Source organism: Acanthaster planci, linkage group LG04, assembly GCF_054643075.1.
Source record: "Acanthaster planci isolate LZ-2023a linkage group LG04, COTS_SCS, whole genome shotgun sequence".
NCBI classification, from domain to species: Eukaryota; Metazoa; Echinodermata; class Asteroidea; order Valvatida; family Acanthasteridae; genus Acanthaster; species Acanthaster planci.
The window spans coordinates 18,761,871-18,778,292 of NC_141780.1; the positions used below are offsets into that span (position 1 = coordinate 18,761,871).

Below are 16,422 nucleotides of genomic sequence, written 5' to 3' on the forward strand. Positions count from 1 at the left end.
TTTTTCCAAAAAAGTAATGACTGACAATTCCTTGATGGTAGAATATTTCCCAAGGGGTTTTGTAAAGTGAATCGAATTACATGTAGTGTTGGACCACCGACCCGAAAAAAATTTCGGCAGTGAATTTTTCTCATTTCTCAAGCAACCGAAAAAACAAAATGTGGCCCAAAAGTGTCAGTTGACGTTGACTGAGACCATAAAGCAAGGAACAGATATGCTGAGACTATGACAGGCCAGGGCGTTTGTCGTTTATTTTATGGTTCTCATATTTCTTGACCTTGAAGGAGAGTCAGTCGGTGGGAGGGGCTGGGTAAAGTAAAATTACATGTACTTGTTCCCATAAATTCTTAAGGTTATCATTTTCTTCGTTTCATTTTTTTCTTAGCAGAATTATAAAAGGTTTCTTCCTCGGTCAGAGCACAGCCAAAAATATGGATCGATTGGAAATGAGACCCATTTAGTACGAACGCCCTAAAACAAGGAACAAGACAATAGGCATTAACGGATATCAACTATTGTCAAACTGTACAATATTTTATTCAGTGAACACTTCTGAAGTATCTCAATCTAGTAACATAAATTATGGTACCAAACACTGGGCACTATTAAAATGACTAGTCCCCGACGGAATGTCTATGAAATTATCCAAACGGTTTCCCCTTTGTGAAAAAGAGAATTTCTGATTATTGAAACGGTGCTGAAGTGCATTCATTCGACAATGCACTGTATGTATAAATTTCAAACCCCAAAAAGTTCCAAAATATTTCTTAATTTCTCGGGAAAAAGGTACTGATCGACGCAAAAAATGAAAAGGTAAGACGGTGTTTCCAAATTCTAAATTCAGCCAGAGGAGTCTCCACTTGGACAGTTTTTAATCTCTGTTCTTGAGAGTTCTGTTAACAAAGTTACCCAGACCATTCCCATACTGCGACAGAGCTGAATTGGGAAAAAATCATCTGTACGGTGCTCATATTCCCAAGTTAGAAATTTATCATTTCTGCCCTAAAATAGCCATTCTTGTCTAGAAATTACATCAGATGATGGTGACAATCATAGATTATCAGACCAATGTATGAATGAACTGAATCTATGAAACTGACTATCTACAATAATTCATACTGCGCATCTGTCCGGCTAAGTAGTATTATCAAGTGTTCTGACATACTTAGCCAAATATCATCTACATTTCCTGCGGATTGCAGTAAAGTAGGAAATTACTGTCGTGTAAATTCAAATAACACCAAGCACCAAGGTTCTGATTGGTCAATAAGCAGGTGTGTTACGTAATCAGGAATGTCTGTGCCCTTTCTCTATGCTTATAGTTATATCATAGAGCAGGGTCCTTACTCTATGCCTATACACATGTACCACGGAGGAAGGCTTTTCCATGAATGTACATACCACTTCACGGTCAACCCCCAACGAAATACTTTTAGCCCTCATGTCATTGTCGCCTCAACAATTGTGCAGATAATGGGAACACCAGCCCTATGGAACATCATTCATACTGTCTGAAACTATGGGAAATACAATGCGTGTCAGAAAGCTGACTGCAAACTTCCTCGTCCACAGCGGGCTCATTGTGATTGGCCCAACCTGTGGAATAATTATATGTCAGGAAAGCAAGCCGCACTTGCTGGAAAGTTAGCACGGGCTGTGCATGCCTTGGATTTCTAGATAAAAGTAGAAGTCGATCCACCAATTTAAATGGACGGTGAAGGTTGTGGTTGATATGACGGTGGGACAAAGGATAGAATAAAGTCTCCCTCCCGAGTCCCATGTGCATGCCTATGGAGGACGAAAAGTGGCCATCTGCTTTTCTGCTATCAGAATGGTAGAAAAGCAGATTTTATGTTCTGGTAACATGCAATTTCGACTTTTCTGCCAACTGAAAAAGCAGAATGAGCATTGTTTGGTTAGGCATTTTTCTATTTTTCTACTTCAAGAAAAGCAGATTTTACTTTTTCTTCATTCGCTGGCGGCCGAAAAGCGGCCATCTGCTTTTCTGCTTTCAAGCTGGCAGACATTTGGATCAAACATTTGGACGACAACTGTGAATTCAACTTTTCTGCTTTTGTGATACCGGAAAAGCAGATTTTACATAGGTGGCCGAAAAGTGGCCATCTGCTTTTCTGCCTTCCAAGGGCCGTGAACCTCAGGTTATGACCATTTCCTTTCTTGGGGACTGAAGACGTATAAACCAGTAATTACAGTCCACCCTATCTTTTATGATGAAAGATTCACACGTTTTCGATTCCTTGGCCCAAGCAAGCTTGTGTGTCTATTGGATGATAGTTGTAAAACTGTATTTCCTTTGAGATGCTGTTTTCTCTGCCTCACGGGGACACTGATACTGCCGTATGGGATTGGTCTCGAGAGAGCGCGGTTATGTACTGCTTTCCATAGTCTTCACTCCCCCAAAACGGAAATGGTCGTAACCTACAGGTTCATGACCCCATTCACTGCCCATTGAGGAGAAGAAAAGCAGATGGCCACTTTTCGGCCGCCATCGAATGAAGAAGTAAAATCTGCTTTTCTTGAAGCAGAAAATTAGAGAAATGCATAATCAAACAATGTTCATTCTGCTTTTTGAGTTCGCAGAAAAGTAGAAAAGTCAAAATTGCATGTTACCAGAACATAAAATCTGCTTTTCTAACATTCCGATAGCAGAAAAGCAGATGGCCCCTTTTCGTCCTCCGTAGCATGCCTTCAATGTACGTGCGTATACATGTACGTACGCTGTTACTCTTTCTTCTGCACTAGGGACTATTTAAAGGACTGGTGTTTGGGGATCACTCCCCCCTCCCTTTCCCTAAAAATCGTGCTCAGTTGCAAAATGTAAGCCAAAATCACCTTAGATGCTAGTATAATTTCTGCATACCTCAGTCCACAAATATCTAATGCCTTGTGACCTTTCTGTAGATCTCCTTTTATGAAATATACAATCCTTTTCAGATTACTTTCTGGATTTCATGCTTCATATAATTATTCCAACCCTTGAGGTGAAAGGCAAACACCTCCCCTTCTATCCATTTGCAAGTTTTTACCTTATTCACTTGATAAAACCAATCTCTGACTTAAGGGTTAGACATTCTTTGACTATGGATACTTCACATATTTCTGAATTCGAGGGGAATTTGGTCCCATGGAGGTAAATGATATATGAACGGAATGATACCGAGATTAAAACAATTTTGACGCACTGTGAAAACATGACACATGACGTGCCATCTTGGAACAATTCAACACAGTTACAATTATCCTGTAACTACAAGCATTAGTACTTGATACACTGTGTGTATTGATAAAACATCAACTGCACTGTGTAAGTTTAGCATGCCAGGTAAAGGTCGATGCAAGTGCATGTACAGTATGTTACCACCCAAAAAATACAGGCCCCTGGTATCCACGCCAGTAAAAAGGCTTGTTATTAACCTCAAGAGCTGTTTTTCTTTCCGCTGTAACGGTTTAACTATAAAAGGGATTGTATCTGACCCATATAGTTGAAATGACTTGCACACAAACACGAATATCGATGACATCAACTGGCATGGAAGACCTTTCAGTCAACTATGTATCTCTGTTCGATGGGCGATCATATTTCGCGGCAGTCTTGTCCTTCTTCTCCCAATAGAGCCTCAACTCTCTTGATTTTGATCGACGACCAGGACGGTTATAATCTTACCCTGCCGGCCACTGTCTCGAGCAAGTGGATAAATAAGGTGCTGGCACTGGTGAAAATGTAGGGGGGGGGAATTGGAGAAAAAAAAGAAAGAAGAAAGCCAGCGAATCTTCACAAGCACACGTGTTCAGTGACATCACATCCTGTTTGTTCCATTTATCGGAGTCATGCTGAATAGGGCTTTTCAAGACTTCAATGTTTTTGCTCGTGTAAGCCGAGATGCAAAATAAATGGTGTTGTGTTACCATGGTATTTTCACAAAGATTTTTTGTTTGTGTACGGCTGGCAATGTCTTTTCTCTAAGCCTTCGGCAGACGAGACTCTTGTTTTTGGATGATAACTTTACACACTTGGATTGAAGAATGCCCTTAGGCATTGTGATCACTTGGTGATACAGAGAGTATAACAAATAGTTCAGCTGGGACAGTTCTATGGGCAGCTTATATAGTGTTTGAAGGATCTGGCTTGTACATGTATTTCTGAAGCGCCCTCAAAAATCTAAGGCCTTGCTACAACTCTGTAGTTTGATCAGACAATTTTAAGGCCATCATCACTCAATCAAATTGGTTGAGAATGAACTTTGCTCTCTTGAAAATGCTTTTCTTTTTCTGGTGGAAATGGGTGACGGCACATAAACTCACTAGATGGGTGCAGTCAATGCATGCATTTTCACTAGCAAACTTAGCTGACAGGTTTGAGTTGTAAAAATAACAAGAACAAGACTTTGCTTCTCAATAACTCTGTGCTGATGATGGAAAAATAATAGCACTGACCATAAGACCTGAGAAAAATGAACAATGATTGTAACTTCTACCAAGTACGAGCCTCACTAGCATTCTTCATCATCAACTGACGTGAAAATCAGATAATCTAAACAACGTAGCCACCACAAAGACCAAATCAAACATAATACTGCACAAGGAAAGCAAACAAAACCAAAAACAAACAAGCAAACTCAAAAGAGAGAATTATGAGCATCAAAACCGAGACAAAACGAACCAAAACAAATAACACACCCCACCCAACCCACCGAAAACAATGTGGTCTGAAATCTTTCTCTCATCGCCATTATCGTGGAGTTGAACATGCACACAATGCTACACCCACGTGCATGCAATAAAAAAAAAAAAGAGACAAATGCTATCAGTAATCTGAGCTGGGTCAAACGGTTAAAGTTCTAACATAAAAGATAAAGTCCTGCACAAGTCAACAGATTTTCTGAAGGAATTTGACAGTTTACATCTACGCACTTGAAGGGTTACCTGCAAGGGTGTTGATGATGAAAGGGTTGGGGGGGGGGAGAATTGGCAAGTAGGCCTGTCAAGAAAGAAATATGTAAAACCTAACAAAATCTAAGGGCAAAACACATACAGGTACACTGTACGAGAGAAATATGAAGCTAGTGCTGTGGCAAAATTGGCTTTGTTTTTGATCAGCACAAAAAAAAGTCAAGTGTGAGTGTGGGGGGGGGCCTGAAATGATCTAGCGACCCATGCCTCTAGTCAATAGGTGAGGGGGTGGGGGTAGGTCCTCAGTTACTCAGTTACAATTTACTTTGTGTAGCTACGTGCCCAGTATGACGGGCAAGATCTGTTACCATGGAAACTAATTGAAAGTACCCCCAGGTCAGAGAAAGACATTTTTGAAGAGGCCATCAAGAACAATCCAGTAGAAACTCCCAATCAGAGTCTCTGTATTGTGCAATGCGGCACTGTTGTGATGTCAGAGGAAAAAAAAACCACAGCTTTTCCTTTCAATCCTCATCAATTAAGAAATTTCAAACAAAAAATCCTGCAAGCTAACACCAGTTGGTGTACTTACAAACCTTACTACAAACTGTACAATTTGTATATAAAAATTATGTACAAAGAACGGAAGAGATGGATTTGAGAAAAAATCTCCAGACTTTCTGACATAAGTGTTGTCGATGGGCATGTTTTAACACGCGTAAAAAAAAGGTGAATCTGTTGTACTGCCATACAGGTACGTGTGCATAACCCATGAAATGTGATTCAAAACATTTTTGTCAAGTTGGACAACAATAACAAGAACACTGTGGAGCTGCTAAGCACAAGGCGAAATTTTTCAGATCGTAAAAAGACCTGCTCAGTAAACAAAAGGCTACCGCTTCCGACCCGGAGGTCAGGCAAAATTTGACGTCTGTGATCGACCTACAGCTCATTCTGATTAGCACACAGAAATTCTGCCCAAAATATCATCCGCTTTGAAAAACAAAACGTTTGACATGGGATTGAACACGGCAGTGGCAATATTGTATGGTTGGTGACCAGTTTTACTGCACAAAATTAAGTCTGCAGCTTGCCAGTATGCTGCATGTAAGCGCTCGGCTACTCCTCTGGAAAAAAAAAAGAAGGGCCTTTGTGTTGAGAGGAGTTACGAAGGAATGACGCCTGAAGTGCAGTTTAGAGAATCCCCCCTGGGTTTATTCGGTGGGCCTGACTTGCAGCGTTATCTTCTGCTGGTTGTCAAGCACCTCCCTCAACTTGTTCTCCGTCATAGTCAGTCGCTGCTCCAAGATGTTCACCGTCTGCAAGAGCGAGAAAGTTCAAATGAGAGAGGGAGAGAGGCTGCTGTGAACTGGGCTGTGTCCACGTGCGTAGTGGGGAGGAGGGCTCGGGATGTAGCGGGTGGACACCTGTTGGAGTGTGGGTGGTTCTGAAGACTGTGGGTCTGCGTCCTGCCCAAGGGGAGGGGAGGGGAGGCAGTGTGATGTCAAGGCTTGGGGCTTTTACTGAGGGGGGGGCAGGGTGAGGCCATTTATACTGGTAACTAAAACACCTTTAGATCAGAGTTTCTGCGGGACATATGCGTAATTTCAGTAACCAATGTGGGGACTGCAAGTGGGAGGTACGCCTACAGCCGATATACATGATGTACCATTTACGTACAGGCACGTGCAGTGTTAACGCCCTTGTGGTGTTCCACTGCCAGGGGAACTATTTCATGATAATGGTGATAAGTTGAAAAAATGGAAATCATCTCAACGCTTTTTTTTTCTTCTCTGTCTTTGTCACTGGCAACTCCAGACTTGCGTCAATGCTACCAAACTGTTTCTTCCAGTAATTGCTTTGACCCAGAATCAAAGTCACAGGTGTGGTTACAGAACTAATTCTTTCTGCCTGGGAGAAATTTCTCATCTTGTGGCATCATTCCCCAGGGGTCTGACATTTCATTGGATGGTCATCAGCATTGGGTCTGTATTGGTGGATACCCCCCTTAGACAGAACAGTAAAACCTCCCCAATTCATCCCCAGATACTCTCCAGTGGCATGCACATATCCAATTAAAGCACCTGCTTTCTGGGTGACCATACATCAACACAAGGGGCCTTATTCATTCCTCATGCATAATTAAATATGGACAATTCAGAATACTGTGTGCCACTGAGAGGCTGCCATAGAAAGCCTTTTGTCAAAGTGTATTATGGGAAATAATCAACAAATTCTATTAGCCATCTGTGCATGGGAAACTAAGGAAAAAAGATTTGTCAGTGTAGTTCAAGTAGCAGTTTGCATAAAATCCTTTTTTTTCCTGACTGCATGGAATATGTCCAAATCTATCCAAACATTTCCGAAGTTACAGACTCAAATGCAACTTGTGGCTAGGCAGCCATGCTTTTGTCGACTGTAAACTTGAAAAATGGACTCTTCGTGGCAACTTCTCGGTGACACACTATTGTGAATCACCCCTATTACCAGTGCCCTCGTGACAACAAAACTGGAAGCTTACGAAGATGGTAAGGAAAAAGTGGACACCTCTAGTACAGCACACATGTGCATGTGTATATATGCATCCCTCAGCCCATGCTTTTTTTCACAATACCACCCTTTTTTCAAGATGAATTTTTGCGCTGGGAAGATGTTAATTATATATAACGATTTGCCCGTACCCAACGTATATAAATAAGCACTGTATGCTCAGTGCTTGTCCGAGAGCTTGCGAAAAAACCTCACAAGCTTACTCGGGTGGGACTCGAACCCACGACCTCCTGCTTACTAGTGCAGATGTCTTAACCACTCGACCACCGAGCTTGCTGGGGTCGGCTGGCCGGTCCGAGTCAAATGAAGCAGCGGGTACCGCGAACTATTTTCAAGATGTATTTTTGCATTGTGGTCGAGTGGTTAAGACATCTGCACTAGTAAGCAGGAGGTCGTGGGTTCGAGTCCCACCCGAGTAAGCTTGTGAGGTTTTTTCGCAAGCTCTCGGACAAGCACTGAGCATACAGTGCTTATTTATATACGTTGGGTACGGGCAAATCGTTATATATAAATACCACCCTTGTTGGTTGTACATGTAGCCAACTAACATTACTCATCTTAACATCAAGCACGCCAAAATGACGCCAGAACGATAGAAATTAACAGTGACGTTGTCAAAGTATGGAGTACCAAAGAGTGACGTCAGTTGTCACGGTGTTGGTTCTACATGCACACTGACTAGTCGGCTGAAATGTCCCTTGTAAAAGCCCAGGGATACGGTTCAGTGACTTCAGTGTTCAGTGCCTTGGCAACTGATAAAGATGACGTCTTCACTTTGGCTCTCCATACATTGGGAAGTATATGTATGTACATTATGCAAGTGTAAGTCTGAAAGAATTAAGTAAAAATCTACACATGCACATAGACGTCCTGCACTAGACAATTCATGTACATACAAAACATGTACATACGTGTACGTACATGTACATGTACAGTACAGTCATATCCTGTCTTGGAGATGTATCCCACATCAAACTATACTTGTCTCCCCTGATTTTCAAAGCCTCTTCCCCGCAAGTGATTAATTATGAACAGGTGATTGGGATTCCACACTGGAATCTGGAATCGGAATCAAGAGGATTTGGGTAATTAAAAAAGTTACCAATACATCAATTCCACGCCCGGATGGAAGTAATGGCCTGCCAAGGTTGCCAAATCTTGTGGAAGCAAAGGATTAAGGTGGGGGGGATGGGGGATAGGTGAGGTTTTAGTCACCACAGTGAAAGGAAATGTAGAGGACTGTCCACGCTGAGAGTATCAATGACATCACTCCCTTTAGGTTTCTGGAAGTCACAGTAACAGCCATCTGATTTGATTAGATGCTATTCTATACCACTACAGGCATTGTGTAGGGGTCAAAACATTGGCAGCTGATGTACAGTACACGCAGGGCCTATAAGTACTACACCAATGTGTACCATGGGGTAACAATGACTTCAGAAAGGACCTACAGAAACAATACATGGTGGTAAATGTCACAGACTAACATGCAGTTTCGATTTTTATTTTTGTGCAATGGTCGCACGGTAATGAGCGTCAGTGTGTGAATTCTTCATTTCGACAAAAACTGATGGGCAATCCATCTCGTGCTCTACGATGAAGAGATCTTAAAAAAAAAAAGTGCAGAGAAATTAACTGGATGATCTGAAGACAAGGACACTGTGGCCTACACAGTACATGTACTTGTGTACAGTGGATGTGAACAGAAATACCGTCAGGGTTGCAACACTCACTTCATGCGCAAGCACATGCGAGGAACTGGCAGGATATGAGCCCCTTCGTTTAACTCCTAAACTACAGTTGTCATCACTGCACAGCAAGGCCCCAGATTACATTTCTCAGGAGAGACTGAATGCATTATCGATAGCGGGCCGGTACCTACAAATGACCCACTCAGATTGACACGTTTTCCTGCAGGGGAGTCTGAGGTAATCTCACCGGCTGTTTTAAAAGCCGGCTGGAACCCTGGGACAGGTGTAATCCTAGCCCGCATATGCAAAAAAAGACTTCTTGACATTTGTTTAAAGGGGAAAAGAGAAAAGAAATAGACAACAAGCCAAGAAAAAAGAAAGTGGTTCAGTACGGAAAGCATTGGCCAGAAAATACCGACCCCGCCACATGTACAAACACAAGTTGATCCCCCAATGCTGATGAGGTAGTGGCAGAACTACTCACAGATCAGTAAATCTTATCCAGTAATTGGACTAGGTTTCAGGTTCCAGGGGAAAGGGAGGGAAGGAGTTGAGAAACGATACAAGGGGAGCTGGCCTCAAATAGCAGTGAAGACGACGGATGAGCGTGCCGGCTACTGTGAATCAGTGAGGAATCGAGAAGTTTCGGAACAATGTGCATCTGCTCAAGTCGGCCTTGACTGCTTTAAAATAAGCAGCGTCCTGCTGCATGGCGATGAGGATCGTTTTCACGCTCAGATATTGACAAGGTTGAAATTGCACACGCTTGTCTCATCACTGTACATGAATGTACCACATCCCATGAACCATGCTGAACTCACTGCTATCATGGCTTTTAACTACCACCTCCAAGTGCATTTCAATTTTGTTAAAAAGATTTGAATCAATTTTACATCCAACAGAAATTACCCGAGTATAATGGGGCAACTTGTTAAGTACACATGTACATTAACCCTAACCGCCAAGCATATCGTTTAACTTACACTACTCAGCACTACAAAATACTAAGTAGTAGTCTGAGCCTGAAGGACCTAGCGCTACAGATTACTACTTCTGGCTAGGTTACTTCCATTGTTACTTGTACAGAGAACAATAAAGCCATGCATTCATAGTGCCACAGCACTGTATGGTACATTGTCTTATCTATTATATTGTATGGCTTCAGAGAACAATAAGGTCACGTCCTCTTACAGGCGACTGTGCTGATTACTACATTTTATTACAAGTAGTAATTTGTAGCATTATTTAGGGTTAGGGTTAAGTATAAGTTTTTGAGTTATATTCAAATCATGTATGCAAGTGTCTCTGTCTGGGCCCTAAATCTGAACTGATGGATGTTGTGACAAGGTGGAGGTGGTATCAACTTTACGATCAGAAATTGCACATTTGTATAAAGCAAGGGCTGGATTTGCTGTTCTAGAACCCTAGAAACTATGTCAGCTATGGTACATGTACATGTATGTGTATACATACGTGTACATGTACAATGTAAGAGATGTGGAATAACATTAACAGGTACTGTATTTCTCCCCTCTGGGGAACCCTTCCAGATTTGGCACAAAAAGTGATTCCCACAGTCAACAATTTCCCGGGCAGTGGATGCAGATACCAGGATAAGAAGTGGCCCAACCCATCAGAATATAAACATGGGACCAAGGAAATCCTAAACTTGTCAATCATGGGCAGTGACGCACACTCAGCAATCAAGCAGACAGGCAGAGCATGCGAAGGATGCCTTTTGTGCTTCAGCATTCGAGTGGCATCAAGTTCTGTGTCCCAGCAGCCTAGCCGAACTCACCCTCCACCTCCAGTAAAAAAATCCCTCCCCACCTCCTGGTGGGTCTCAAAGGGTGGTGGTAGTTAGAGCTGGCATGTACATGTACGGTCAATATTAAAGAGCAAATGCGCATGCCAATTTTACCGCCCCGAATCCTTGGCCTTCAAGGTGACACCTTGATAACTGTGTGTCTTAAGCACAATAACTTTTAGCCTTGTGAAACTACCATTTCTTGGATTGTTTGTAATTCTTTGGGAATCAACACGTCATCTTGGACATGTGTCACAGTAACCATGCATACATGTACATGTAGCTACTAAAGCACACTGAATTTTCTAATTTCTTTATTGTGTGCAAGTTACTGGTACGTCTATACTACAACATAGGCACTGGACATCAATATATTCTGTTTTAGCTAAGGAGCAGAAGGCAATTGAGCCCAGACGTCTTAACAAGTCATAAGCCATCCTGAAAGCTGTTGTATTCCTCCTAGAACAGACTTCGCCGTTACATTTTACCTTACAATCTGAATGCTTACTGCCAAAGAACCAAGAATGTTGTGAACAGACAGTGAGTCATTCCCAATTTCCAAGCAAGCAAAATAAAGGAAGCTAAACAAACTTGGTCAGCAGTGGAACTGTCATGACCAGTATCGGATATGACAAGCAGCTGGCTTTGGGTGGGTATCAGAAAGCTATCTTTATGTACTGTGGCAGGTGTACATACATATGGACAGACCTTGCCCTGATCTACTGACTGGATAGCTCACGCGGCAATCGCGTAAACCAAACCTTTTGTTATCTACTTTTCCAGTCCAATGGCTTTCACATCCGAATATATCAAAACAACACAATAAACAAGCCGGTTTCCACTGTAGAATTCAGCCATTCAGTCAAGAAATGCTTTTTCACCTTGTACAGAGCATCTATTTTTGAGACATCATTCAGATAAAAGGCGTTAAACAAACAAAACAAACACCCCAAAGGATAAAACCGTGGACGATAAATTACAATATTCATCAGCACTGTCTTATACTTTCCTCCCGATATTTCATGCTTACAGTGAACAAAGAATACCATGTCAAGAGACCCAGCACAAAACGGATCATGCTCTTGAAACCTGAATTCCAACACCCTTCAAAATGGGGCTCAGACGGTGTTGATGGCTCATGAGTAAGATTATTAAAATAAATTAGTTGTGTCGTGCTGCCAAAAATGATTGGATAATTTGACAATCAGCACTTGGCTTCATTGCCCCTAAAAGGTAATAATCATCAGTCCTGTGATGACATTCCCAGTTTGGTAGCAGGGAACAAAAAAGTGAGTATGTTGCCAGTCAATTAAAACGGACCATTTTTTTTTTTCAAGTTCTGGTCGACTGGTTATATCCAATGGCACTGCAGTCAAATGGACTGACCACCATCGGCAGACAGTGTAATCACCAATGCATGGAGTGCGAAGCGAATGAAATGACTGTGTCTGGCTAATCAGTCTCCCCACAACTTGTTTTTAGGAACAGGAGAGCTGATACATTCTATTGGCATGTTGAGCATTCATTGACTGTAGGCGTACATGTGCATGTAATATACAACCCAGTACTGATGTAAACTACATGTAAATCATATGAAGAGGATGGCACATGCATCTGCAAACACCAAATAAAAAAAACAAACAAACATACCTGTGTGAGAACATCCAGCTGGCCCACAAAGTTCTCCAGGGTCTTAGACAGAGCAGGGGGCATTTCTTTGACTTCAAGGGGTACGGTGGAGGAATGGTGGGTGTTTATGCCCCGCCCCTCCTCCAGATCTCGTCTCTCCATGTCTGCCGAGGTCATGTCCAATCCCGAGAACCCTTTGGGCGTGTCCACGGATCCGTTGACCAGGCCTTTCTGCTGTGAAGTGACAGGGGAGATGCGTTAATATTTTTTTTTACAATGGGTGGAACATTTGGTTGGAAATATCAGCTGTTGGAATAGCAAATGCAAGCCGTTCCAACTTGGGAGCACAAGCTTTCCCAACTAGGAATGTGAGGTGTGTTCCAAATATGTTTACTGTCCAATCCCGAGAACCCTTTGATCTGTTGATCCACTGATCCACTGATCTGTTGACCAGGCCTTTCTGCTGTGAGGTGACGGGGAGATGCGTTAATTTTTTTTTTACAATGGGTGGAACATTTTGTTGGAAATATCAGCTGTTGGAATAACGAATGCAAGCCGTTCCAACTTGGGAGCACAAGCTTTCCCAACTGGGAATGTGAGGTGTGTTCCAAATATGTTTGCCTATATATGAACATACCTCCCAACCAACTTAAAACAGCTTGTCTCAACCTGGAAAACACTCTGGGAACATTGCTTTTTTCTCATCGAGAACAAGGACAACTTGGACCACCCCTGGCCTTTGAAAAGCCCTGTGATTATTGAATACAGTGACATAGTAAGGGACATCCTGCAAATAACTGAACAATTCTGAACACGGAATTGCAATCTGTAAAATTGGCCAAAGTTACTGACGCAAAGTGTCCAAGTCATGGATGGGACACCCTGATCCAGACGGCTCAGAAATACAACAACATTATATAAGCCAAAGAAAACCATTCAGTCCTACTACCTGATAAAAAGACCTCTCACTTACATCTCAGAGTTTGGGCATTTACTTCAAAGGAAGATACAATGTACATACACAGAACAGGGTGAGGCCAGTTCAACCTGTAATGATTTCACAAAACATTTGCTGCTAACTTTGCTAGAGTTGAGACGTGTTCAACTTTTGTGAATTCACAGCAAAAATATTTTCAGTGACATCACAATTTTGCATTTGTGTTTGTTTTCATGCCAAGAAGAGCGGGCCTTACAGGCAGACAAATGTTTCAGTGAAATAAGTCAAAACCTGGTAAAACCTATTTTTTTTCCACGGTGAAAATGCCACTCAGCATCTATCCAAATACTCAGCCAATCGTGCAGCTTACGGAGAGCACTGAAGTTATGCATCCGGGACTTTTGCCCTGGCCAGACTTTTTCTTCCATATTTACTTTACATTCTGAAAAAAAGTGTTTTGAATCCCACAAACTTCGATTAATTTCCATGTACATGTAGGTCATGAAGTAAAGTGCCAAATTTGTTACACTTTTGGCAAATTGATATATATGCAGGGGTGAGATCGACCCATGATAAAAATAGCTGAAAACAGCTGAAAAATGGCATGAAGAAGCTGAGCTGTGAAAATCTCCTTTACTTTTGTACACCCAGCCAGTGAGGAAAAAAGCTGAAATCTAGAACAAAAAAAAAATGAAATCAGCTAAAAAGCTGAGAAATCTCACCCCTGTACATGTATTCCACCATGCACACACACTTCACCGTTAGGCCTAATTGGAACGTTTAAATGCCATTCCAAGCTAAAAAAAAAGGAGGGGGGGGAGGAAAATCAAGCAGCTGTCACAATATATCACCCAAACCGGTGCTAAGTGTTGAGAACAGATGTTGCGGATGCACCGCTGGCATGGAAGTTAAGTATTACGCTGTGACCAATATCCTCTTTCCCTCCAAGAATGGTGAGCGTGACGGATGGGGGCCGCGCCCACTCGGACACATCACATCATGGCCATCCGGTTGCGGAAGCCCAATTAAGAAATCCGACTGAATTGCCAGATGCCATTTCGGGGTTTCTCTTCTTTTTGTCTTTGTAAACCTTCATGATAGAAGAAATGGGTATTTCTGTGCTTTTCCCTGTTCGAGAACACATTGTGGCGTGTTTTCCTTTTCCAAACAAGTTTTGTTCCAAAGGAAGATTCTTATCTACTACACTGTACATGTATGTGCACTCACCTTTCAATGACAAGAAGCTTAGAACAAACTGAAACAAATGGGGCACAGATGCGTGTACTTAGCGAGAACTTGTAAGACTTTGATCGCGCAAAGCAAGACGCTTTGTGATAACATCTAGAAAACGCTGAGTGACACATCCTCCACCGATCGGCCTCTCTGTGACAGGGCAGGTCCCAAGAGGCCCGCAATCAAGGAAATCTTGCCCAAATTGACAGGTTCCTCTCCGTCTCAATGGAAGGTTCCCCCCCCCTTTCGTGTATCATTTCCCCCCCTTGTGCCTTCCCGGCTTTCTCCGGGGTGAGGTGCTTTGAAGGTTTATTTTAAGGGTCAGCCGAGAATCGCAACGGACTTTCTCTTTTTGTCGAATAAGATTACCTTGTTGACTCATGGGCACTGGGATAGGGCTCAAAAGGGCAGGTTTCTGTCTATTTATAAATCCCGGCAAATAAAATACTTCCCATGTCAGACACCATCACGGACTGAGAGCCAGAGAAGGATCTGCCTGTTTGCGTAACCAGGAAGAACGACAGCAGGAAAAAAAAAATCGAAGCCACACTTTTTAATAGCTGGGTATTTACTGGAGCCATTAAGTTTGGTATTGCGGTCCCAATACATGCACCTTGGTGTTCCATTCAAGTTTATTTTCAAAGTTCGGGTTGCCATTTTTAAGGTTATTTTGATGCCTTTTTTGGTGCCAAGGCAGATTAGCACATACATGTACATGAACATATGCTGTCACTTCAGTAGTCCAGTGAGGAAAGTTGGCTTCAGCAACATCAAAATTAGTTTCAAGGGGTTTATTGTTGACACAAAATGAAAGTTTGCTCCCCGTAGAATAATTAATCCCATTACAGCAGTGGCAATGCACTCGCATGCACATTCTCAAACCTGACGCACATGGGCATTTAGGCAAACTGCATCTTGCTATTGGGTGAAGTGTGCAACGCACATGCACCACCGGTCCACGGGCATGGTGTAATGGCTTCTAATTCACGACAACAAATCAGTGTATAAGACGACTTCATGTTAGTATGAGAGAAGTAGACTTCAACTAAGCTAGAGCTTCTGAGTTTAGGGAACGAAGTCCACGAAACAAAGCCTGAAGCTGACGGACAAGACAAAGCTGACGTACTGGGTGAACTGACATTCAGGAAAAGAAAACTGCTGGTGAGCACTCACCCTTGACTGTGTGAATAGTGCTGGCCCAAGGTTGGTCACGTTGGGTGTCACGGCGCCCATGTTCTTGGGCTCGGCATGGGCATTGATGTCGGCACCCGCTGTCCTGACAGTGTGCCTGTGGTGTGGGGATCGCGGATGGATGTCATGGATGTGCGGGGGGGCAGGGTTACTCTGGGACCGTGCCCGATGAGACTGCAAGACCTCGTTGTAGTCAATCTGGTCAAAGTTAGTCTTCCAAACCATCACCTGAATACAAAAGAGCAAACGGTAACTGTTTCTGACTATAATCTAATAGTTTAAGAACTATCATTTCACTCAGTCTTAAACTTTTTTCACAGGACATCTTTGCTGGTTTTGTCATCCAACAAGTTACAATTTGCTAAGTGCTACTGTAAGATCTTTACGGCAGTCATCTAACTGTTGAAATTACTCTTAGAGCCTTATTCTGAGTAAGAAGGAATGTTATAAGTGACACAGACGAGGTACTAGAT

At 42.5% G+C, this 16,422-nt stretch overlaps 1 protein-coding gene across 4 annotated transcripts in view; it reads right to left on the reverse strand.

The window, feature by feature from the left end:
- Positions 1–498: 498 nt before the first annotated feature.
- Positions 499–16,422, reverse strand: part of LOC110986947 (uncharacterized) — a 29,312-nt gene continuing 13,388 nt past the window's right edge. The window contains exons 10-12 of one of the 4 annotated variants that reach the window (XM_022249296.2): positions 15,932–16,177; positions 12,610–12,819; positions 499–6,230 (exon numbers count right to left, since the gene is read on the reverse strand). In XM_022249296.2, the coding sequence (XP_022104988.1) occupies positions 6,126–6,230; positions 12,610–12,819; positions 15,932–16,177 (561 nt within the window). In that variant the 3' untranslated portion in view covers positions 499–6,125. Of the gene's footprint in view, positions 6,231–12,609; positions 12,823–12,842; positions 13,052–15,931; positions 16,178–16,422 lie in introns of those variants that run through there. The other 3 variants (XM_022249295.2, XM_087135441.1, XM_087135440.1) reach the window with 3 other exon arrangements.